This window comes from Hypanus sabinus, chromosome 15 (assembly GCF_030144855.1).
Source record: "Hypanus sabinus isolate sHypSab1 chromosome 15, sHypSab1.hap1, whole genome shotgun sequence".
Taxonomy (NCBI): domain Eukaryota; kingdom Metazoa; phylum Chordata; class Chondrichthyes; order Myliobatiformes; family Dasyatidae; genus Hypanus; species Hypanus sabinus.
Genome location: NC_082720.1, coordinates 49,512,300 through 49,536,283, shown reverse-complemented (window position 1 = coordinate 49,536,283; position 23,984 = coordinate 49,512,300). Strand labels below are relative to the sequence as shown.

The 23,984-nt window shown below is 38.3% G+C and overlaps 1 protein-coding gene across 5 annotated transcripts in view; it reads right to left on the bottom strand.

The window, feature by feature from the left end:
- Positions 1 to 23,984, bottom strand: part of LOC132405508 (kelch-like protein 3) — a 99,125-nt gene that overhangs the window by 34,008 nt on the left and 41,133 nt on the right. For 4 of the 5 annotated variants that reach the window (XM_059990375.1, XM_059990377.1, XM_059990374.1 and 1 more), the window contains exons 6-8: positions 18,304 to 18,413; positions 10,860 to 10,976; positions 6,701 to 6,850 (exon numbers count right to left, since the gene is read on the bottom strand). In XM_059990375.1, coding sequence (XP_059846358.1) covers positions 6,701 to 6,850; positions 10,860 to 10,976; positions 18,304 to 18,413 — 377 coding nt within the window. The remainder of the gene's footprint in view (positions 1 to 6,700; positions 6,851 to 10,859; positions 10,977 to 18,303; positions 18,414 to 23,984) is intronic. The other variant, XM_059990378.1, reaches the window with a different exon arrangement.

The following is a 23,984-nucleotide window of genomic DNA, read 5'->3' as shown; positions in this document are numbered from 1 at the left end:
GAGTACTGTACTATTCATTGAAACCCCTCAGGGGACAACCAGAGTGGTCTGGTTGAGGGATTGCATCGTCCCAACCTGATTGACATCTGAGACCCTGTGAGTGAGGGTAAAAGACGGGTCTGGGGAACACCCCTTAGACACACCAGGAGAAACGCTAGAAATCCAGTGACAGCGTTTTATAGCAAAAGCCGGTGAGAGCTCGTGTGCATCCTCCCTTGCCTGGGTGGCGGGCTCATCACGGAAGAATGGTTTAGCTAAAGGAGAGGTCATACTTGAACGGCCACAGCAACGAGACACCGACGGATCGAAATCATAAAGGAAGGTTGGCAAAACACTTAGCGGTAATTGTTCCCATTCTTCTATCTCTCTCTCTCTCTCTCTCTCTCTCCAACAATTGCAACACAGCAACAAACTACGGTAGCCTGTGTGAACTGAAACGAACTGTATATTTCCATCGGACAATTCATTATCCCCTAAACAACGATAGAGCTTGTTTCTTAATATTATTATTATACCCGCACTTTTAGGTTTAGTATTGACGACGTATCTTATCTGTATATTTGCATTGATATTATTTTTATGTATTTTTACTAATAAATACTGTTAAAAATACTATCATCAGACTTCAACGGACGTCTCTATCTTTGCTGGTAAGTAACCCAGTTACGGGGTTCGTAACAAACTTATACTACTTCAATGTACAATTGTAATAGATCGATCTGCATGGACAATGCACAAAACAAGCTTCTCACTGTAAACTGAAATATGTGACAATTATAAACCAATTTACCAACATCTGTGTTCTCCTTTATTCCCTTCAAGAAGAGCTCTGATAAAGGCTGAGATTGTTTAAATCAAACTGTTGTGTATCATGCAGCCATTATTGACAAAATACATAATTTTCTCTGGGAAATGTTGCATGTCCTCCTGGGGCAATACAGATACCAAAACATCTCAAGTATATAGATAACACTCTTCACTGGGTTTTTCTCTCCCTTGCCCTGCGGGGGTCATTATGACAATACTCTATTTCAATAGCCACTGCACAATCCGAAGCTACTTATCTGAAGCCAGGTTTTAGTGTAGCATAACAATAGAAATTATGATTGCAATGGCACACTAGTAAGAAGTAATGAATCTTGTAATCTTGTCAACTATATGAAACTAACAGGGAGAGATCACTTCCCATAGCAGCATAAGTATCTGTATATTAAGGAAGTGAATTGTGATTCAGGTGGTGCTCTGTGTTCTCACAGAGCCTTAAGTTTTAAAGTACAGAATAGCATTCCCTGAACTATCAGGAAGCACACAAACATTCCAAATCTATGTTCTCAATTAGCTCAATGGTTGATCCCAAAGAAAGTGACAGAAGTCACTCTTTCTTGAACTTCAGTAATATCCCCATTGCTGTACCGTGGGGAAATCTGGATTAGAGAGTGGCATCCAGTTCGGATTTGGAGACGAGGGTGGTTTAGGGTAGTAGTGAGTATTTTTCATCCCAACTGGATGGTATTCTCTGTTCAAGCAGAGTAGTTGAGGCATGAAACATAGGGATGTAACCCTGCACTCAGGGTTACATTAAATTGTATTCTATACACCAACAGTGTACAAACAGATAGAATTCTAGATTCATAACCTCTGGTCAGATAATTTTTTTAAAGTCAAGCCAGAAAAGGCTGCAAAAAGACTTAATAAATATAGAATTAAGTCTTGAGTGGGACACCACAGTAGACTAGCGGTTAGCACAACACTATTAACATCAGAGTTCAATTCTGATGTCAACTGTAAAGAGTTTGTACCCCTCCTCATGAATATGTGGGCTTCCTCTAGGTGCTCTGGTTTCCTCCCAGTCCAAAGATGTTAGTAGGTCAAATCAGTGGGTTACTGGCAGTGTGACTTGAAAGGGCAGGAGAGCCTATTCTGCATTGTATCTCCAAACAGATTACTGAGAGAAACCTCAGAATTTATTGTCAGTTTCATTGTCATAAATTGTAAAGTGTAAAGCTTTGTGTCCTCCCATTTTTAAAATCAGAGCCATTCCATTTATTATTTCATGAAACATTTCAATTTTCTTATTTGTAATTTTTCATCTGGAAGTGTCCCTTTTACTGGGGCACCACTTTAACAGTCACATGCAGAATAAAACACAACACTAGAGTAGCTAACCATCTTTGTTTTATGCAGTTGGGTTTTTCAGCCAACTGCTCATACAGGGTTTCATTCTAAATGTTTTCTTTACATATACAAACAGGTAACAAAATTCAGAGCTCCCTGTGTGAATGCAGGCTAGAAAAAATGTTGAGAAACCGTAGGTACCATATCATTTTCTCTTAGATGGTGGACTGAAGCAATATTCCATAATACTACTGAAGGCCTTGAAATTCACTATCAGGAATTTATCTATTTCAGTCAAATTGGAATGCCTGCCAGCAACAGTGGTGGAGGCAAATAGGATAGGGTCTTTTAAGAGACTTTTGGATAGGTACATGGAGCTTAGAAAAATAGAGGGCTATAGGTAAGCCTAGTAAATCCTAAGGTAGGGACACGTTTGGCACAACTTTGTGGGCCAAAGGACCTGTATTTTGCTGTAGGTTTTCTATGTTTCTATGAAGCTGGGTCTTTGGAAAGCAAGTTTTAGATTTGTTTATTTCCTCTACTGTTGGCCCTTCCTGGGAATTGAATTAAGCTTTCTCTGTTTTGTTTGCTAACATGTTATATGTATGCATGACCTCCACCATCACAATCAGTGCTTTACACACCACTATAACTGCAGTATGATGCTAAGTATCTACAAAGAAACATTTGTATCATTCTTCTTAGAACTATATCATGACTGCTAGGGTGTACAGGTTTGCCCCGCCATGCGAAGGTAGAGCGTTCCTATGAAATGGTTCATAAGCCAGAATGTTGTAAAGTGAAGAAGCAATTACCATTTATTTGTATGGGAAAAATTTGTGAGCATTCGCAGACCCAAAAAATAACCTACCAAATCATGCCAAATAACACATAAAACCTAAAATAACAGTAACATATAGTAAAAGCAGGAATGATATGATAAATACACAGCCTATCTAAAGTAGGAATACTTTTCTGCAATTAAGCGAAGATCTCACGCAAGTGCTCTTGGCAGCACTCGTGGCAAAAACACTCGGCGCAAGCGCTCTCGGCAGCAGCACTCTTTCCAGTAACCTTTAAGCTGTGAAGCTGCCAAATCGTACCAAATAACACTTAAAAATATACAGCCTATATAAAGTAGAAATAATGTACATCCAGTGTAGTTTCACTTACCGGAATTGGGAAGACAGTGAGCACACTGATGATGGTGCATTAGGCTGAGTTGTCAGAGGTTGGAGTGGTGGGAGGTAGAGGAGACTGAGGGTGTTATCTCATCGTTGTCAGTTTCTATCAGGGCAGGTAGGTCACCTTCCTCTATGTCTGCCTGTCTCAACTGAAGATTGACTTTCGTCGTCTGCTGTGGCTGATGTGGAAGGCTTGAAATATGACAGTATGCTTGACTGCTTAGCCTCGCGCACTTTTCTATTATACAGTTCTTTGTAAGCACTCAAACCATCCTGCAAATATGCCCTAAACCTACGTACCCTTTCAAAATTAAAGTCATACTTCACTGCAATCATTGCAGCGTTGCCAATCGCAGCGAAAATCTCACGCAATTGCTTCACGTTCAGTTCCTGGATGACTTCACTTTCGAGCCGTTTACTACTGCTTTTAGTTTCAATTGTTATGCTTTCCTCTTCATCAGCTCTTCATCTATCAGTTCTTGGTCATGGAATGCCAAAACCTCTTCAACATCATCTTTGTCAACTTCCACAAACCCTTAGCCAAACTCACTATATCCTTACTTCGTTCACCACGATCGAAACACTTTATTACGTCTAGTTTTACGCTAAGTGTAACACCCTTACGCACTCTTTTAGGCTTTTCCGATACCTTAGAACTCATCTTGCTAACGGATGCACAAAATAAATCGACATAAAGCACAGATGCTCACAGGCACGTGTTTAAGCAATGCCGGCTAGAATGCAGTTCCAAGGGTGGAGCTTGGCTGGTTGGGGGGCACGCTGCCTTTATCGTTACAGTGAAAATACCTTCTGTTAGCGAAAACAGGTAACTAATGTAGGTCTTTTGTAACAGCGAGGTGTTGTAAAGTGAACGTTCGAAAAATGGGGGACACCTGTATTCTGGAGTAAGGGTATATAGCAAATATTAATCTCTAATCTCAACAGCAACCAACCTTCAGACCTGAGATGGATTGCAGTTTAAATTCAAAATGCAGTTTGGAACAGTAAGACTGAGGCTATGTCCACACTACACTGGATAAATCCATAACCAAAGCTTTTTCTCTTTGCTTTTACCCTCCGTCCACACTAAAACGGTGTTTTCATCCCCCGAAACTAGAGATTTTCAGAAATGCTCTCCAGGGCGTGTAATTTTGAAAACGCTGCTCGGGCAGATCAGTGTGGACAGGGTAACTGGAGAAATCTGAAAACGCTGTCAGACAGCAGCGCGCTATTTCATTGTTTTCTTGAACGCAACCTAACAATTTCAGAACAGACGACAACTAGACTGAAGCCAGAACAGTTAGAAATGTACTCACCAAATACTTTGACCCATAACTTACTGAATAAATAAGTATACTGTACTCACTTTGCCCTGTTTTCTGTCCTTGCTTGTATGAAGGTGGTTTACCTATTTATGCAAGTACTTCTCTGACAATAGATGTGGAACAGCCTAATGTAGCACTGTATGGAAATACAAGATAATACTAATGCAGACATGTTTTATACATTTAACAAGGTGCTTTATTAATGCAACAGAGTTAGTCAGTTTTTCAATGTTCGTCGTCAGCTGGGTCATACAGTCCGTGAACTCCCTGTCGGTTGCCTCCATACGCTTCAGTATTTGTTTTTTTAAACTTTTAAATGTTCCTGCGCGAGAGCCAACAGCTGTCCATCGTTTTTCTAGTTTTTCTAGTCTATAACTGAACAAACACGCTCCGTCTTTCACAATGAGATTCAACACCAAACATGTCGCTTGTTTTTGGTAGATGTGTCCTGCACATGCACAGTAGGAGGAGATTCACCAAAATCTCTGTTTCAATGTGGACAGAGTTATTTTTAAAAGTGCATAGTGTGGATGCCTATCATTCTTACGCGAAACCAGCGTTTTCAAAATAATCCGGTCTAGTGTAGATATAGCCTGAGACAATAGTACTTAAGAGTTGAGACATTCAATTGACTGAGATGTTTGCATAAGCATGAAAGCAATTAACACCCTATTTCGTGAATACGACTCAGAGACCACAGTAACTAACACTCATTTTTATTGGTGGAAAGGCCAGGAATTTGAAAACTACTTGTAAATAAATAATTATTATGAGGGCATTGTAACTATAGAAATTGTTCTGTTACCTTTGTTCTTTAATTTATAAAAATTCATTGTAATGTTGGATTTCGGGGGGGAGGGAGGGAGAGGGAGAGGGGAAAGAGAGAGAGAGAGAGAGAGAGAGAGAGAGAGAGAGAGAGAGAGAGAGAGAGAGAGAGAGAGAGAGGGAGGGGAGGGGGAGATTGCAAAGGCTGTCAGCTTGTGTGCGCGCGCGTGTGCGTGGGTGTGTGCGTGTGTCCCAAATAAAAGGCTACATGATATCCCCCAGCTGCGACTCTCTAGTGACTTTGTTCACTTTGCAACAATGCTAACTGAGAACATGCATTTCAGTTCTAGGTTTACTTCAGTAGGAACCCTGAGCACCACACTCCTACCTCCATGAAATGTAACATGCAGCAACACTATGGGATGATCAACACTTTTAGAGATGTAGCGTGGTGCAGGCCCTTCTAGCCATGCTGCCCAGCAACCCATCAATTTCACGCTAGCCTAATCATGGGCAATTTACAATTACCTATTAACCTACTAACTGGTACATCTTTGGACTGTGAAAGAAAACCAGAGCGCTTGGAGGAAACACACCATACATTTGGGAAGGAACATACCAATTTGCTTATAGTGGAAGACTTGTTGGCACATCCTCCCCAACCATTTCCCAAACTCACCCAGCACCACTTCAATTAACTTAGTCATATACTATTCAATAAATACAAGGTTCCCACAACATCATTGTAGGAATTCTATACACATCTGACTACAGTAGCTCAAGAGGCCTATAATCACCCCCTCATGGCACCAAGGTGTAATCACTTTAGCATCACTCACAAAACAAATGTAAACAGCACAATAGTACTGCAATAACTGGCAGTTTTTCCAGCATCTTTAGCTAACAGCATCCTTTCCCACCGCGCCTGTTTACAGTAAAGTATTTTGTCTCTTTCTGTTTGAACTGGAACGGTAATTTTTGCATTCACACATTCCTGTGTGGATCTTGCCTGATGGGTGTGCACATCAAGAAACTATACACATGCAACCCAAACTTTAACGATTAATGCTCCCAACGGGTGTGGCTCCGTGCCAAAGATGTGCCAGCAGGAAATAATCCGCAGCTACTGTACTTCTGACCATAGTTCATAGTTCAGCGTCGGGTGTTAGTTTTAGAATATGTTAGCAGACTGATAAATCTGCACTCATACCTGTAGAGGGCACCTTAGCAAAACTACTGGTGAGAAAATATTAAAAAAAATGGAGAGATTTGTTTTTATTTTAAATTTAAAAGTGCCCTAGGCTTTCCTACCTTGGGTAGGCAGATTGGGGTCCTTGGTCTTGTGCGTACAGTCTTTATTGCTGCTCGTTGATCAAGAGGAAGCAAATGGTATTTCATGGCTTCTATTAGGAAATCTTTGCAAGTATTATTATTCTTTATCAAAGCCTCTTCTTCTACTGTCTGCACACAGCAGGGATACAGGCATGTGAGTCACATCAGCATTACATATCAATAAAAATGATTTAACATTTAAATACAGGAAATGCTGCTTTGTAAGGATACCATGCCTCATTTAAAATAACTATAAACATCCAGATATAGAAATAAAAACACCTATAGCACAAATTCTCCATTTCCAAATAGCTCTCTAAAATGGAAAAGCAAAAATACATTTTCGTGCAAACATTACATTATCTTCTATATGTATTTTGAGAAGGGAGGAGCACATTAGATATGCTAAAATGTGTAAAGAGTTTGAGATACTTTCAACATGGTTCCAAAATAAAGATGCATGAAACTAATTCTAGCAACTACTGCAGTATTTACAATACACACATAGAAACAACAGTAAACTAGTTAGGCCTCTCTGGTCTGTTCCACCATTAACTGCACAGTGATCTGTGACCAAACTCCAAATATCTACCTTTTCTGCTCACTTTAGTCATCAATAATCTTCAATCACATTTAAAATTAACAAGTAACCTAACATAAATTACCATCTGAAGAAATGTTACAAATCTCTTCCCGCAGATAAAATTTGCTGTTCATCCCCAAATTCTAAAATTTTGAGTGTTACCCGTGCACTCCCACCCAAAAAATGCCCCCAATTTCTTTTCACATACCCTATTGGTTTTACTTAGTACTTTGAAAATTAATCAAATCACCCCCTAACCATCTATGCGGCAGAAATGCAATCTCTTCTCAAAATCTGGAATCCATGTATCACTCGAATAAAGCCACCATACAGTCCTTCCAAGAATAATAACATCTTTCCTCCATTACTCCCCTGACCCTTTTAATTATTTTCATTACTAATTAAAAATCTTTGATCTACATTTATGAATCACCCAAATCTCTCATGTAACTTTATTGTTTCCAGCTTTATTTAACCACCAAGTGTACTATGTTTGAGACTTCAGTACTCAAGTGGTCCCCATTAGCCAGTTATGCACATTCACAATACACAGTGCTCTATAATTTAATGTGTTCTTTTAAATTGCTTACAATGCCACTGATCCATGGTCAAACATTCTATCTCATCATTATAGCGTGTAGTTGGGGCTCCCAGGTGTAATCTTGTAGGACAACATTGTGATAGCCTGCCAATTGTGCTTTCTACCAACATCCTTATCTCAATTGAAGAGATTTCATAGCCAGTTCAAAAATTGTAGTCAATTCCTTGCACTTCATTTTTAGTCTAAGGGCTTGAGAAAAAACATACACAGTATCTTTAGAAATTTAGAGATCTAGAATCTTACTCAGATTTGGCATTCCCTTTATAAAATTTGCAGTCTCTCTGACTAAGTGGAAAGTTTTCAAGGTGTTCTTATATATTCTACAGTGCTTTGAAAAAGTATTCAGCCCCCTCAATTATTTTCACATTTTACTGTCTTATTTTCTAAGTTTAAAATATATTGAAGTAGGATTTTTGGCTAATCTACAAAACATTGAGCATCATGTCAAATCAAAAGAAAAATTGCAAAACTTGTCAACAATTTACAAAAAAATTAAAACAAAATTGTGAGGCTCGAAAATTGTAATTACTAGGCTCATTTTCCTCGGGTGTATATTACCTTAGCAACTCACCTAATTTGTTGATGTAGAAACTTGGAGGATCATCCGTTTTCAATGAATTCATAAGAATAATCAACCCCTCTCTGTAATGTCCAACAGTGTGATAGATTTTCAATGACAAAATGACAAGAGAGCATTCAAGGCAATAGAGAAGCACAAATCTGGGGAAGGTTACAAGACCATTCCAAAGGCACTGAACATACCTCGGAGCTCAACGCAGTCCATTGTCAAAAAGCTAAAAAATGTGAAATCCACAGCCATAATGCCCACATCAAGCCACCCCTTTAAACTTAGTCACTGGAGGAGCTACTGTGATGCCAACAGTCACTCTGAGTGAGCTGGAGAAGTCAATGGCTGCAACTGAAGATGAAGTTCATGGCTCCATAATCTGTAAGACCTTGCACAAAAAGGGTATTTATGAAGAGTAGCAAGGGAGAAGCCCTGACTAAAAAAAAGCGCATCCTTGCCTGTAAAGACTTTGAAATGTGTCACTTAGAAGATGTGGAAGAAGGTCTTGTGGTCAGATGAGACTAAATCGGAACTTTTTGGCCTCAAAACTAAGTGGTATGTACGGTGTAAGTCTAATACTACACAACCAGATAACAGCATCACTACTGGAAAGTACAGTGGAGGTAGCATCATGCTATGGGGATGCTTTTCAGCAGCACACTGGAAATCTGATCAGGATTAATGGGAAGATGAATGGTACTAAATATAGAGAGATGCTAGATAAAAATCTACTAGTCTACCAGAAAACTTAAAATGGTGAAGAAGTTAGTCTTTCAACAGGACAACCCAAAGCACGCTGCCAAAACAACCGTAGAAAGGCTTTATATGATGAAAATTGATGTCATTGAGTGGCGCAGTCAGTATTGACCTTAACTCAATCGAACAAATCCAGCAAGACCTCAAGATTGCTGTTCACTGCCTCTCCCTAACTAACCTGGCATAGCTTGAGCAATTTTGCAAGAAGGAATGGGCAAATCTTGCTCCATCACATTCTGCAAAACTAATAGCGACTTATCCAAAAAGACTACTGGCTATAATGGCCGTGAGAAGTAGTTCAACTAAATCTGAGCCAAGGGAAATGAATACTTTTGAACTGCTGACATCCCAGTTTTTGAATTATTAATTGTTCATGCTTTACAGTTATCCCAGCTTTTTGGGCTCAACTGTGGAAAAAAATGAGCATGTGATTCACAAATAAAAATTCTCTGTCAAATTAATCAAAATACCTGGTTGTAAAACTCATTTTTGTGAACAAAGGGTTGAGGGCTGAATACTTTATAAGGCACTGTATCTTGTCCCCAACAGGAAGTATCTGATCTATAATTTACCAGTTTACTGCTCTCAGCTATGTGAATAACAAATCAAATGCACAGTTTTCTCGTCTAAAAGAAAGATTCTCAGAGAGGATATTGAAAAAGATTATAATTTGGTCACACGCAACATTCCCATTCACTTTCCTTAAAATGACAAGTTACAGAAAGTCACTGTCAGTTACTTATTTTAAAATTTTTCATAATTGTGGCAAAGGCCTATCTCTGATTCGATGTTTGTTTTCACAGGATGCTATTGTCTTCCAATTCTGAAAATATTAATGCAAAGAAACCATTGAACATGTCCTACCATTTGCTTTTTCTCATTTACAATGGGAGGCCCACTTTTTTCCTGATCTCACTCCCACAATATATTCGTAGATACTCAAAAAACATTATTTTGATATTTACAACTCATGCAGCATTCTTTTAGTACTGCATTACCTCACATTGTGCCCTATCTGCAGGATTTACAGAAATTTTTGACTTTTTATGTGCTATTGAATAAAAAGGATATTTCATGAACTTCCCCTCTTGAGATAACATCAATTACAATATTAGTTTTAGACAATATTTTAACAATATTAAGATCATTTCACACAAGATCTTTCATATTCTTTAAGTTAAAAAGAATTGTATTATTTGAGTAAATTAAACTATATAGAGATTTAACTCCACTAGCACCTTCTGCTACAAACACTACTTATTCAAAACAAAAGTATATTTTAACCCTTTGATATTCTTGAATTCATGATAATTACTTTTTTACGTATTAACATACAAGTTAATACTAAATTACATGAATTGCTAGCTTTGTGGTATTGTAAATAGCTTTTTTCAGGAATACATACAAAGTGTTCACCTTGTATGTATTATACCCAAATAAAGCTTTGTTCCTTTCCAAAATTAGTATTTTTGATTTTATTTCCATTCCCATTAAATACTGACAACTATTTTGCATGGCTATTTTTATTAAACTCTGGAAGTGAAGCACTTTACTGATAACACTGCAAATCATCTTGACAGACTCAGTCTGAACACCAAGTTTTATCCCTGAAAGAAGCACTATTGCTAACCTGTACAAGATAGTCCCGTGGAAGCAGAGGAAGTCGTACATTTTCCATTAATTTTGCCATGTGCTCCAGTCGAGCTTCTTTGTCATACTTTATCCAAGAGATCACTGCTTCAAAGACCTGCCAGAAGTAAAAAGGCACGTTAATCTGAAGGAAGTGAAACACGCATACACTTTTGCAATCAAAATAAGTCATGTTCACACTTGTTCTCTGACTCAAATCACACTGTTTATGGCCTTAGTCCAAACATTACCATACAAGCCAATAACTCACAAAAAAATTCCCTAGCCTAGAATGCCTAAGGTTATGTTCAATGAATATCTGCTAGCTCAACAAATGGGATCTGAAAAAGAATCCATGGAAGATAATACATTCATCCTGCAGAAATATAGATGTCCATTTCAACTTTGTTCCCCAGAAGTACCTCTATTTCCTACTGCTACTTATGTACTTCAGACAAAAGGAGTTTGTAACACTAGCAATACATAACTATGGACGGGCATGTGTAAACTACAAACTTTTGAGTTCTAAAAATGGTTAACCTTTAAATCAATATCCATAAGACATGAAACATCAATACCATCTGTAAGAAGTTGCGCTTAGCTTTGTGAGCTTCTTTTTCTAGTCCTTGCTTATTTTCCTTGTCCAGTACATGCATACACTTTTAGATCAAATAAACAACGGTCTCACCGTGGTGCTTTTAAACCAGAAGCAAAGATCAATTGCAACCCCTATATGGCTATCCCTCTCATAGGTAATAGATGTCTATTAGCTTGTATTTATCCACATTAAAGTCCATCCTAAATCCAAATTTTAATTTGCTCCAAGCCACTCTTAACCTTGGGGTTTCATGAAACAAAAGTAGCAAACAGATCCCCAAGGAGAACATCAATTTTCTTAGATTGATAACTTCCCTGTTCTTTCCTCTATCAAATCAAACAGTACTTTGGTTTAAAAAAGTCAAAGCAAAAATTAATCTCTACATGCTCCAAAATGGATGAAAAGAGTAAAATAGAAACTTAAAGAGTAATACTGTATAACTGTCAGATAAAGAATATATTTAAATGTTAAATTTGCTAGTCTGTTACACTATACAATCATTTTCAAGTTTTATAAACTTTTATGAAGACCGAAAATTTACTGATTGCTGCATTATTTAATGTTGTACAACTATTTTTATCAGATATTGAAACAACAGAGTTAAAAATCTCTGGAAGAATACTTGAACATCCCATCTGGTACACAATCACTTTTAAGACCTTAACTCAGACAGTTAATATACTAATACGTGCTTATATTACTGGATCATATTATACATGCTGCTTGCTATAAAAACGTGCTAATGAGGCACTTGCACTGTGAATATTTCCTCAACCTTGAACTTGGCACAATGTGTGTGAAATAGTCCCCACAGCTACACTTAACTGTGCAATCTAAATGATATTACGCACTGGAAACCAAAATAAATCACATAGATCATTTTCCTTTAGTTAATTATAAAACTTCACTAATGTTAACAGCAGCTTAAACACTGCCTGTGACCTTCCGGTGGTCTTTTTTTTCATACCAAGCAAAGAACAGTTTTCTGTAAAAACACTAAGCAGCCAAAACTCAAACTAACCCAAAATGGAAGTGTGTTTATGACCCATCTGTAGTTTGCAGCAATGTTTGGTAAGTGTTGACAGATTACAAGCTGAAAGAAAAGAGTTGATATTGTGGTTTTTTTGAGGAATAGAAACAAAAATAGAGACAAGACTTTGAAACTCGATTTAGCTGAGGATTGAAATCCCATAGAAATTATAAAAAAAATACTAGCTATATAATATTGATAAATAGTCAAAAATTTTAATTGTAAACAGCTCCCTTACTGACATCTTATAACCCAGTTTTCTGTGACATATTCTTTCACCATCACAGCCCATTAAAACAAAATCATACACTGGTTTTAGGTCCCATGAAGATTCCTCCGACTCTCAGTGGGCTGCTGACTTTAGCCTTATGAGAGTGCTGTTTCACATCCAGCTGCCTGAAGGTGCTTGACAGCAACCTGGATTGATTTATTTGATGAATTTTTCCCAGTGTCAAAACCAATTGTTCTTTCTCAGTAGGCATTACTAATATTAATCATTTGGTCATGACCATATGAATGCTTGAAGACAGTCATTATAACTTGGGTAAATTTAAGCAGAGGTCATACTTCAAAAGATATTTACTTAACTGTAATTTTTTTGGAGAGTGAAATAAGGTGCCGAACAACTTTCTTTGAGTGTCAGAAATCTGCATCTCAAAATTGCTTGGAAGAATATATTATCATATCATTCTTTGTTATTCTTGTTTATTCACTGTGGTTTAATTTCTTCCATAATAGTGCCAACATTAGATAATTATTCCAGTTATAGTATCCCAGTGTCTGCAAAAGGTATAGGCTGAACACTTCATTCTTTTCAATAATTCTTTGGTCCATATGATGATGTTGACAGAGATTAACCTACAAATAATATAAAAGAACTGCAGGCTTGGTGACTGGTAGGCAGCAGAATTTTTATGTTAATGGTTGGGGTTGGGTCTGGAGAGAATAATCTTTCAAACTGGATTTATCTGTTCATTGAAATTCCATGAGCAAAACCTGTTCTTGCTAAAACTAATGAGCAGTTTCATTATACACCTCAGTGATGAGTTTATGGAGAACCTAGATCAAACCTGCTAAATGCAGTTTAGGCAAACTCAATATTATAGAACGAAAGGCCACAGATTTACAGAATTCAAACCATTCAGGTAAAGGCCAAACAAAGCCCATTTTACAGGGAATTAAGAAATACATCTGTTCAAAGACAGCAATTATGAGAGATTTATTTTTCTATAACTAAACATTGTCTGCAATTAGATAGTCATACAGCACAGAAATATAGGTCCTTCAGCCCAAATGGTCCATGCTGACCATAGCATCCTCTCTGTTCGTGCCAAATGCCTACATTTAGTCCATAACACCTCAAGTCCTCCCCTCTAAGTACCTATCCAAATGCATCATAAATGTTGTAATTGCGCCTGCCAAGTCAATTCCTCTGGCAGATCATTCCAGATACTTATCACCCTCTGTGTACAGTTACCTATCAAGTCTCGTAATCTCATCCTTCATCTTGTACCTGTACCCTCTAGTTTTGGACATTACTATAACAGAATGATGAAAACTGTAAACAATAGTTCAAGTGCGGTCTCACCAACGCCTTGTATAACTACAACACAATGTCCCTACTCCAAAACTCAATCCCCTGACAGAACGTCAGCATCTTCTTCACCACTTGCATGGCTGCCTTCAGCAAACTGTCAACGGCATTTTGTTTATTGTTGAATTCTGTTTCATCTCCCATCATGTTTTTTCAACCTTACCTTCAGCATTACATCCACTCCATGCTCCCTTAACCTTACCATTACAGAGCAATTGGCCACCCACGATCTTATTGTTAATGTGTCTCTCCCCAAGCATTTCCCCTTCTCTCTTCAAGATGATTTGTGGCCAGGTTTAAAAAAGAAAACCTTGATCTATTACAGACTAATACCAAGCAAACACCATCCTATCTTTCTTTCCAGTGGTATTACAACCCACATAGAAATCAATGTGCTGGTGAATCCTGCAGGTGAACAGCATATATCCCTATGCAGATGCTGGTAAATATTTACATGAAGTCCAATGGCAGAGCACAGCCAGGAAACAATCAAATATCAGTCAGAATGTGAGTGACTTCCATGCACACTTGGGAGTTCAAATCCTCACTGGTGTCTGTTCTGAAAAATGTTGGTATTTCTGGAAAATTCCAGCTATAAGCTGGTTTCCATTCAACACATCAAGTTAGTGGCTTCATCCATCATTTCGGTAGCTTCCTCTTGGTTTCACTACATTAGATCATGCAGGTCCTGGGTGGAGACTCAGGAATACCATTCCACTCAAATGTAAAAGGATTTCTCATTGCTGTTTCTGTGAGTTTTGTTTTACCAGTCAGGGTTGATAGCCCCCAGCTGAGCGCTGGAACCAGGAGGACTGGTGGACCACTCAGTCTGGCCTTTACCCTTTGACTTGTTTGGCATGGGTGACCCTACCAAGAGCCAAAGCACAATGCTTTAACTGCAGTCTACATAGCTCTCCGGGTCATTGGCACACACAAACCTCCAAACCACGATAAGGTTGTGATCTTCTTGGAAGTCCATGTATAGTATCATGTCACTAAATCCTCTCAGATCTCCCATTTTCAGTTTAGCGTAATAAAGAAATTCCCCAAATTATTTTGCTTTATAGTTTGAATCTAGGCATCAAATTAAATGAACCATTCTTTTAATAAACTGACATTTTCTTAATTAACAAATTAAAGTCACAGATACTCCTAGGTATATACTATTTATCATAACCTATGACTGGTTATCCTGATCTATTGGAACTCTGAAGAGGGGGTAGAATTTAATTACAAAATTCTGAAGGGCTAGACAGGCTGGATGTAGTGAGGGTGCTTGTGCTATGTGGGGAGTCCATAAAGGGACAGGTGTTCTAGTCTTATAGTTTGGCACCAAGAGAACATTTTGCACTCAGAGTGTGCTAAATCTAAGGATATTGTTACCAGCGGCCAAGTCACTGTATATTTGCAAAACAGAGTTTAAAAAAATTTTCAAAACACAAAGGGCATTCAAAAGAACACAGCAAAATGGCATTGAGGTAGATGAGGGGTGGCACAGTGATATAACTCACAGAGCTGCTTTCTCACACCTTCAGTAATTGGGTTCTATCCTTCCCTCTGGTGCTACCTGTGTGAGTTTGCCAATTCTCTCTGTACCATGTGCATTTCTCTGGATACTCTGGTTTTCTGCAGATTTGTTGGTTATTTAGCCTTGGTAAATTGTCTCTAATGTGTAGCTTATGTTTGAATGGAAGAAGAGTGATGAGATTGTGGGGAGAATAAAATCGGATTAGTATAAATGAGTGCTCAATGGTCAGTGAAGGCTCAGAGGACTGAAGGACTTTTCTCCCTACTCTACAACTCCATTATCAGCCGTGATTGTATTAATGGCAAAGGAGGTTCAAAGGGCCAAGTGGCTTAATCTTGCTTCTGTTTTCTATGTTTGTGCAACTACTGACATCTACTTAACACCATTTAAAATGTCAGTTCAACTTAGTCCATTTGATATTGTCATTTTAATGGGTCACTGGCTAGGTGCACTGCATGGGTTAACTCTAGCCTGACTTCTGTAATTTCCCAAGACAGAAAAGGAACAAGTTCATTGGCATAACCTCAATCTCCATCCCAAAATCCAGCACTGGTATGCTCAGCATTATGCCTGGAGCAAATGGCATATGAAATACAACCTCATTCACTTAAATAGGGCCGGTGACCTTGGTAGAAAAGTTTAGTGCAACAATCGGATTTGCTTCTACGCTGTTTAACATAATCCTAATGTTTTCAATTTATTTCAGCAATTAACTAGGCTTTAATTTTAGTTATTTAAAATCATTTGAACATCTCTAATCATCAGAAACATCTCAAAGTTAACTGATGGTTTTTGATAGGTGTGGTTTGAGATCGAGGTTTATAATCCACCAGATGAGGATAAATCACCACTCTGCCTCACAGCATTTGCTAAGCCTCCAGACTACATAAAATTATGATTAAGAGCTAAGCTCAGAATAGTTAATTAGGCAATGAAACAGAACTTAATAAATGTAAGTATATACTGATACTATGCAATGCCTGTATCTAAAGGTGAAGTTATGATCATAGATTCTACACTACCTATCCAATTGTAACCAACTGTTGGCCAGATGAGAAGGGTTTATATTTTCCATCCTACCCTAAGGAATAACAATACCCATGGGCAACATACATCTTAACATGTGAAAAGGGGTTACACTGGCTGCGGCTTAAAAGTATCTCAGAACAGCTACAACTTGAAGAACTCTGCACGTTCAGTGAAAATTATGAAAGTACCTACATTAAACTTGAAACTGAAAAATTGAAAGATTTGTATCATTCACGTGGTTAGAGATTGACAACCTTGCAATTTTTCAGAATTGCATTGACAGTTGCTAAAAGGTAGAATAATAGGTTATAGCTAAAGATTAAAAAGAATATGATTAAATTGAATTGAATTGACTTTATTACTTACATCCTTCATATACATGAGTAAAAATCTTTATGTAACATCTCCATCTAAATGTGCAATTTATAATAAATAGTATGTACAACAGGACAGTCAATAAAACATAGAAGTACAGTTGTGTCAGCATGAATTAAGTAGTCTGATGGCCTGGTGGAAGAAGCTGTCCCAGAGCCCACTGGTCCTGGCTTTAATGCTGCAGTACCGTTTCCCAGATGGTAGAAGCTGGAACAGTTTGTGGTTGGAGTGACTCGGGTCCCCAATGATCCTTCAGGCCCTTTTTACACACCTATCTTTGTAAATATCCTGAATAGTGGGACAATCACATCAAGAGATATGCTGAGTAAACACAAAGTACACTGCAGATGCTGTGGTTAAATCAAGACGTACAAAAAAGCTGGATGAACTCAGCAGGTCGGGCAGAATCCTTTGAAAGAAGCAGTCAACGTTTCGGGTCGAGATATGCTGAGCTGTCCATACCATGCTCTGTAGAGCCCAGCAAGTCCTGGTAAAGTTCCATACCAGGCAGTGATGCAGCCAGTCAGGATCCTCTCAATTGTGCCCCTATAGAAAACTCTAAGAGTTTGGGGACCCATACCAAACTTCTTCAACTATCTGACGGGGAAAAAGCGCTGTTGTGCCTTTTTCACCACGCAGCCGGTATGTACAGACTACGCGAGATCCTCGGTGAAGCTTATGCCAAGGAATCTAAACCTCTCGACCCCAGATCCATTGATGTCAATAGGGGCTAGCCTGTCTCCATTCCTCCTGTAGTCCACAAACAGCTCCTTTGTTTTTTACGACATTGAGGGAGAAGTTGTTTTCTTGACATCAATCTGTCAGGGTGATGACTTCTCTGTAGGCTGCCTCATTATTATTTGAGATTAGGCCAATCAATGCAGTGTCATCAGCAAATTTAATTAACAGATTGGAGCTGTGGGAGGTGACACAGTCATGAGTGTACAGAGAGTAAAGGAGGGGGCCTAGGACACAGCCCTAAGATGTTGATCTGCAAAGTCAAGAATGAGCAGGCAAAGTTGAACTCTTACCTTCAACATTTAGAAGAGTGGGAAAGGAGAGCCAAGTGCTGGGTGTGTCTCCTTAAAACCAGTTTGCATGCAACATCCCAAAAGAGGAAAATTTAATTGGTTAGTGTGATTTTCATATGAGGGACCAATGAAATAAATTCTTGGCAGGCAAGTAAGTCCCATAGTCTCATGTGTCAGAGAAGCAGTGTAGTCATGGACATAATGACAGCTGCAATCGACTGTGTTTATATAAACTTTTATTCCAAAATTGAAAAGCATACCTTTTCTTCTGAGGCAACTGTGAGTTTGTCACTTGATATCAAACTGCACACTTGATCCAAACTCAGAGTAAGAAATTCTTCACCCAACATAACATCAGGAAAATGCTGTTCTGTTCAGGAAAAAAGAACACAAATAAGAGGCAATAAATTGGCTTGTAAGGATAACAAAATGTGTTAATAGACTTCAGAACTACAAAATACACCAGTAGCCCAAGAACTATAGAGTCATACAGCACAGAAACAGGCTCTTCAGCACCACATGTCCACACCTCTATCATTAAGAACCCTCACCATCTAGGTCATGTCCTCTTCTTGTTACAATCATCAGGGTCAAAGTACAAGAACCTGAAAACACCCACTCAACAGTTCAGAAATAAATTCTTCCCCTTCACAATCAGATTTCTGAATGGTTCATGAACACCATGTTACTATTCCTTTAAAAAAAAACTTATTTATTTTGTAGTTTATGGTATTTTTATGACTTTGCACAGTATTGCTACCAGAAAATAACAATTTTACATCATCTAAGACAGTAATAATACACTTGATTCGTATCACTGAGTACCTACTTGCACTAATCCAATTTACTGGTAGTAGGTGTATATCCTACTACGCATTGGTGATTCAAGTGTTCATCCAAATGCTTCTTCAATGTTCTGAGGGTATCTGCTTCCACCAAATTTTGCAGTAGCCATCTGGATGAAAACAATCTTCTTCAGTTCCTTTCTGAAAACTTCTTACTCCTCACCTCAAGCCTATTGCCTTTGGTTTTGGACACCTGTGTCATGGAGTAACATTTCTTAGTAGCTACTCTATCTGCCTCCTAATTTTGTAACCCTGATATATATTGATATATTACAACCTGTATAATGATACTAAAAAACATGCTGTTCACCTTTAAATCAGTTTGCTGAAGACAGGCTAGGAAAGCTAAATCAGTCACTATAGAACTAAAAAAAAGACAAACAATAAAGTGACAAAAGGACGAGTGGTCAAACAGATCATTCCAGGAACTGTGTCAGACTGAGGTCTGAGATTGCAAAGCAAATCCCTTTACAAGAATGAACTAGATATTAATTTCAATCATCCTGATTTATTTGTAACCTTCACCTGAACAGATCACCCAACCACAATTACTCACACACTCATTCTCCTTCAACTCCTTTCCCATCATCTATCTTTCCAAATTTGAAACTGAATGTTAGGAGATTTTCCATCTGTCCTCAAAGTGAAGCACGAATATAAAATAGTGAGACACCGGGAGTCTTTTAAAAAAAACAGTAAAATGCCAAAATACTCAGAGAGTCAAGCAGCATCCGTGGAGAGGAAAGCACTTAAAGCTTTTGCCTGATGGCCTTTTACCCTCAAACTCAATTCTATGACCACCAGCTTTGTGCAAATAAGTTTATTCTGTTCTCTATTCTACTCTAATTTTAACTTTTTTATCATAAACCCCCAAGCTGCAGGAAATAGTCTGTCCCTATTTACCCAGTCAGTTCTTTTACAATTTAATACTGCCTTCACATGTTTGATGTTTTAAAAGAAAAAATTTCCAGTGTTTACATTAAAAGGTAATGAGAATCTAGAACTTGTTCCCAATATATTTAGTCACCCAGGTGTAAGTGGGTGCCATGGGCTTGTTGGACCAGAATGGCCAGTTGCCTATACCGCCAAATAAATAAATAGATTTTTCACAGACACTAAATTTCATCCATGCCATCTTTCAGAATATTCCCTTTTATCAGTATTTTTTGTATATGCTAATAATGGTATACTTATGGACAATTTTGTCAGGCAATTAAAGTTACAGTCACACAAGGATACAGCACTGAAACAGACTCTTTAGCCCACACCAATCATCAACCACACAATTATATTAAATCTACATAAATCCCATTATTTTTATTCTACATGCATTCTTATCAACTTGCCCAAATTCTAATACTCACCTAGGGGCAATTTACAGCAGCCAATTAACCCAATAACCAGCACTTCTTTGGGATACGGAATGCAAAGCGAGCACCTGGAGGAAACCCACATGGTCACAGGAAGAATGTGCAAACTCCACAGACACTCCCCAATCAGGATTGAACCCAGATCTCTAGTACTGAGACAATAACTCCACTCACTCTGCCACCGTACCACCTCATTGTACCCTTAACTTCCCCAATCATGATCATCCCCACTCCTAGGGCAGCATAGTAAAACAGCTGGAACTGCTGATGGATTACAATTCCAGAAGGCTAGGTTTAATCCTGACCTCCAGGTAGCACATGTGCCAATTATATGTTCTTCCTCTTCCTATATCAATGCTTCTCATAATTTTTTTAAAATATGAACTTCTATCAGGTCTTGCCTCAGCCTCCAGCGCTCCAGAGGAAACAACCCAACTTTGTCCAATCTCTGCAAGAAACTGCAGAGTTACAGGTGCAGTTCTGCACATCACAGAAACCAGCCTCCCCTCTACAGACTCTGTCTATACATCTCATTGCCTCAGGAAAGCAGCCAGATAGTCAAATGACTCCAGATGCTCTTTCTTCTTTCAGCCTTCTCCAGACTTACTAATTCACCCATCCGTATTTTCATCCAAGTTTTTTACATTTGAAGTTCATTCACCTCTTATGGAATACCTAACCCAATATGTCTTGAACAAAAGCTCTCATCCTTAAAACATAACTTAAGGTTAAATTAAGGTTCTAGAAACTTTTTGACTGCCATCACTGAGCCACTAACTTCATACTTTCACCCTAATTAAGATAATCTGCTTCCCCACCCCACCACCACAATAGAAGAGAAAGAAGATTAGCCCTTAACTGGGCTATGGAGTCATCCGGGCACCGCCTTTTTGACAGTGTTTCCGTAGCAAGCTATTCTTGTTTTTACGAGGCCGAGTTGCTAGCTCGACGCTCAACCCGACTTGGATTCGAACTCAGGAACCTTCACTCCAGAGTCCGGTACCGATATTATTGCTCCACCACACGGGACCACCACAGTAAAGACACTTTATAGTTCCATGTAATTATGCTTTATTTAATCTTCACAGACCATCTTACCAGCCACCATAAAAATAAGACAACAGCAACTGAATACTACAAAGTCATCCATTGATGACAATGTCACTTGGTGACAAAAATAGCAGAATACCATTGCTAATAAAGTTCTTAAAATGTTCAAATTATTTCACTAATCAGGACTTCAAGACCTGCACTTGAACTTCATATCAATTTTTGGAATGCACATACTCATTACTAAATATTTTACAGCCGGCCCTCCATATCCGCGGATTCAACCAACCTTGGATCGAAAATATTTGGAAAAAAAAATTCCAGAAAATTCCAAAAAGCAAAACTTGAATTTGTCACGCACCGAGCACTACGCTCAATCCACGCGAATGAAGTGATGTGTAGGCATACCCTGTTGTAGCCTCCCGCCATTTCACAATTCCTCAGTCTCTCTCCAACACTTGTCGTTTGAGCATTGTTCGTCTTGCGTCTCGTTCGATAACTACTTGTGTCATGAGCGAGAGGAAGGAGTTTCAGGCTAGTAAGGGATGGCTGGCTAGCTATGTAAAGTGCTACAGCCTCAAGAACTTAAAGGTCACAGGAGAATCGACATCGGCTGATGATGCCAAGGCAGCATCAGCGTTCCCAGAAGAGCTACGATGGTTCCATCTATACTGAACACGTACAGACCTTTTTTTCTTGTCATTATTCCCTAAACAATACAGTATAACAACTATTTACACAGCATTTACATTGTATTTGGTAGTATAAATAATCTAGAGATGATTTAGAGTACACGGGAGGATGTGCAGAGGTTATATGCAAATACTGCGCGATTTTATGTAAGGGACTTGAGCATCCGCTGATTTTGGTATCCGTGGGGGGTCCTGGAACCAATCCCCCCTGGATACCAACAACTGTATTTGCAATGTTCATCCTTAAACAGAGACCACTGTTCATTTTATAAAATTAAAGTACAAATGAAGCAAACAGCTGGTCTCATTTTCATATAAGCAAAAAAAGGAAAAATAATTCAAAATGAATCAATTTCAGAAGGTAATTGTCTGAACTGTTATTAGTAATACATGTCCATGATCTACATATAAATACATTCAATTAAAAATATTGCTTGTCTGTGCAGTTTATAAATATTATTTATTTTTGACAGCTGCCTATCAAACTGACAAACTGAATACTTTTCTTCTCTGTGCTGGCAGCATCAAGACTTGCATGACAGATCTTAAAGAAAAAGTTTTTATTCTTCAGCAGCCCTAGGAGGAGCACTCTCATTCACTCAGTACATTTCATTTCGCAAACCATCAATCAAAATGAGATTGTTGATTTACAGTAAAGCTCCACTAATCCAACAAGCTCACGATCTCCGTGGTGCTGTACTGGCAGATTTTTTTTGTTCTTAATTCATTAATTTCATTGTGAATGTTATATACTGGAGTCTGCTTAAAGGGTAGTATTAGGTTCACTATTTAGTTTTCAACTATTTTTATTGCACAATCAACAGATTACACAAATGCAAGTACTCAGATTTATAGTAGACAACGTTATTGAGAGCCGGGGTCACCTGGATAGACAGTGTGGAAACTGCAGATACAGCAAGTGGACGGGCAATACAGCAAACAACACCTGGTGAAAAGACGTGAATGATAAGAATTGTTTGAATGCTGGATAGCAGATCACTGGAGTTTTATTGCAGTAACAACAGCATACTTTCGTATACCAAATCCTTTCCACCCTAAAGTTCAGGCTGCTAAAAGTCATTTCAATTCAAATATTTATAACGAAACAAAACTCTGAAAGAATCTATGGAGAATTAGCATAGGCAATCTCAAATGTTATTGTTTAAAGGACCATGGGTTTCTTGCAAGCAATTATAAATCTGAGTGTTTGCACTCATGTTGTACAATCCGCCAACTGAGAAATCGAGCAATTGCTAAAGTAAAACTTCTATTCTGCTGTTATAAGGCAATTGAAAGGACTTCTGCTATGATAAGATGCACTTCTGATATTGCAGTCTACCTTCTCATGGCTTCCACCTCATTGTCTGCCTGCACTGCATTTTTTCTGTAACTGTATCACAATATTACACATTGTTATTGCTTTTCCCTTGTACTACTTTGATGCACTGTTGTGATGAAATGATCTTGACGAATGGCACGCAAAACAATGTCATTTTTACTGTACCTCAGTATGTGTGACAATGCCAATAAAAATTAGTTGATACCTGACCTGTGAAACTAATACAATGCTTTAAGGGTCGACCCCAGTACATAACATTAGCAAAGAAATTTGCAATTGGACATTAACACTTAAAGGATTTGAGAGCATAAGCTGCCAGTTGTACTCACATCTGGGAATCCACTTCCACCAACTTCAAATGAACTGCAGAGACAAATACAACTGGTAGAACTTGACACTCTCACACATACTATGTGCTGGAAACCAAAAATGCACTTTTCCCCAAAAATGTTGACAACCTACCTGCTGTGGACAAATCATTCTTTACCTAATGTCTTATCTTGTGAGATAGGAGCTGTATAAACCATCTCTTGACAATGGAATTTAAAATAATACCTTAACATACACTTAAGTTTAGAAATTGTAAAACAATTACAACTCCAACTAGATAGGGTTTCTTAAGACTCCACACTTCACCACTAAACC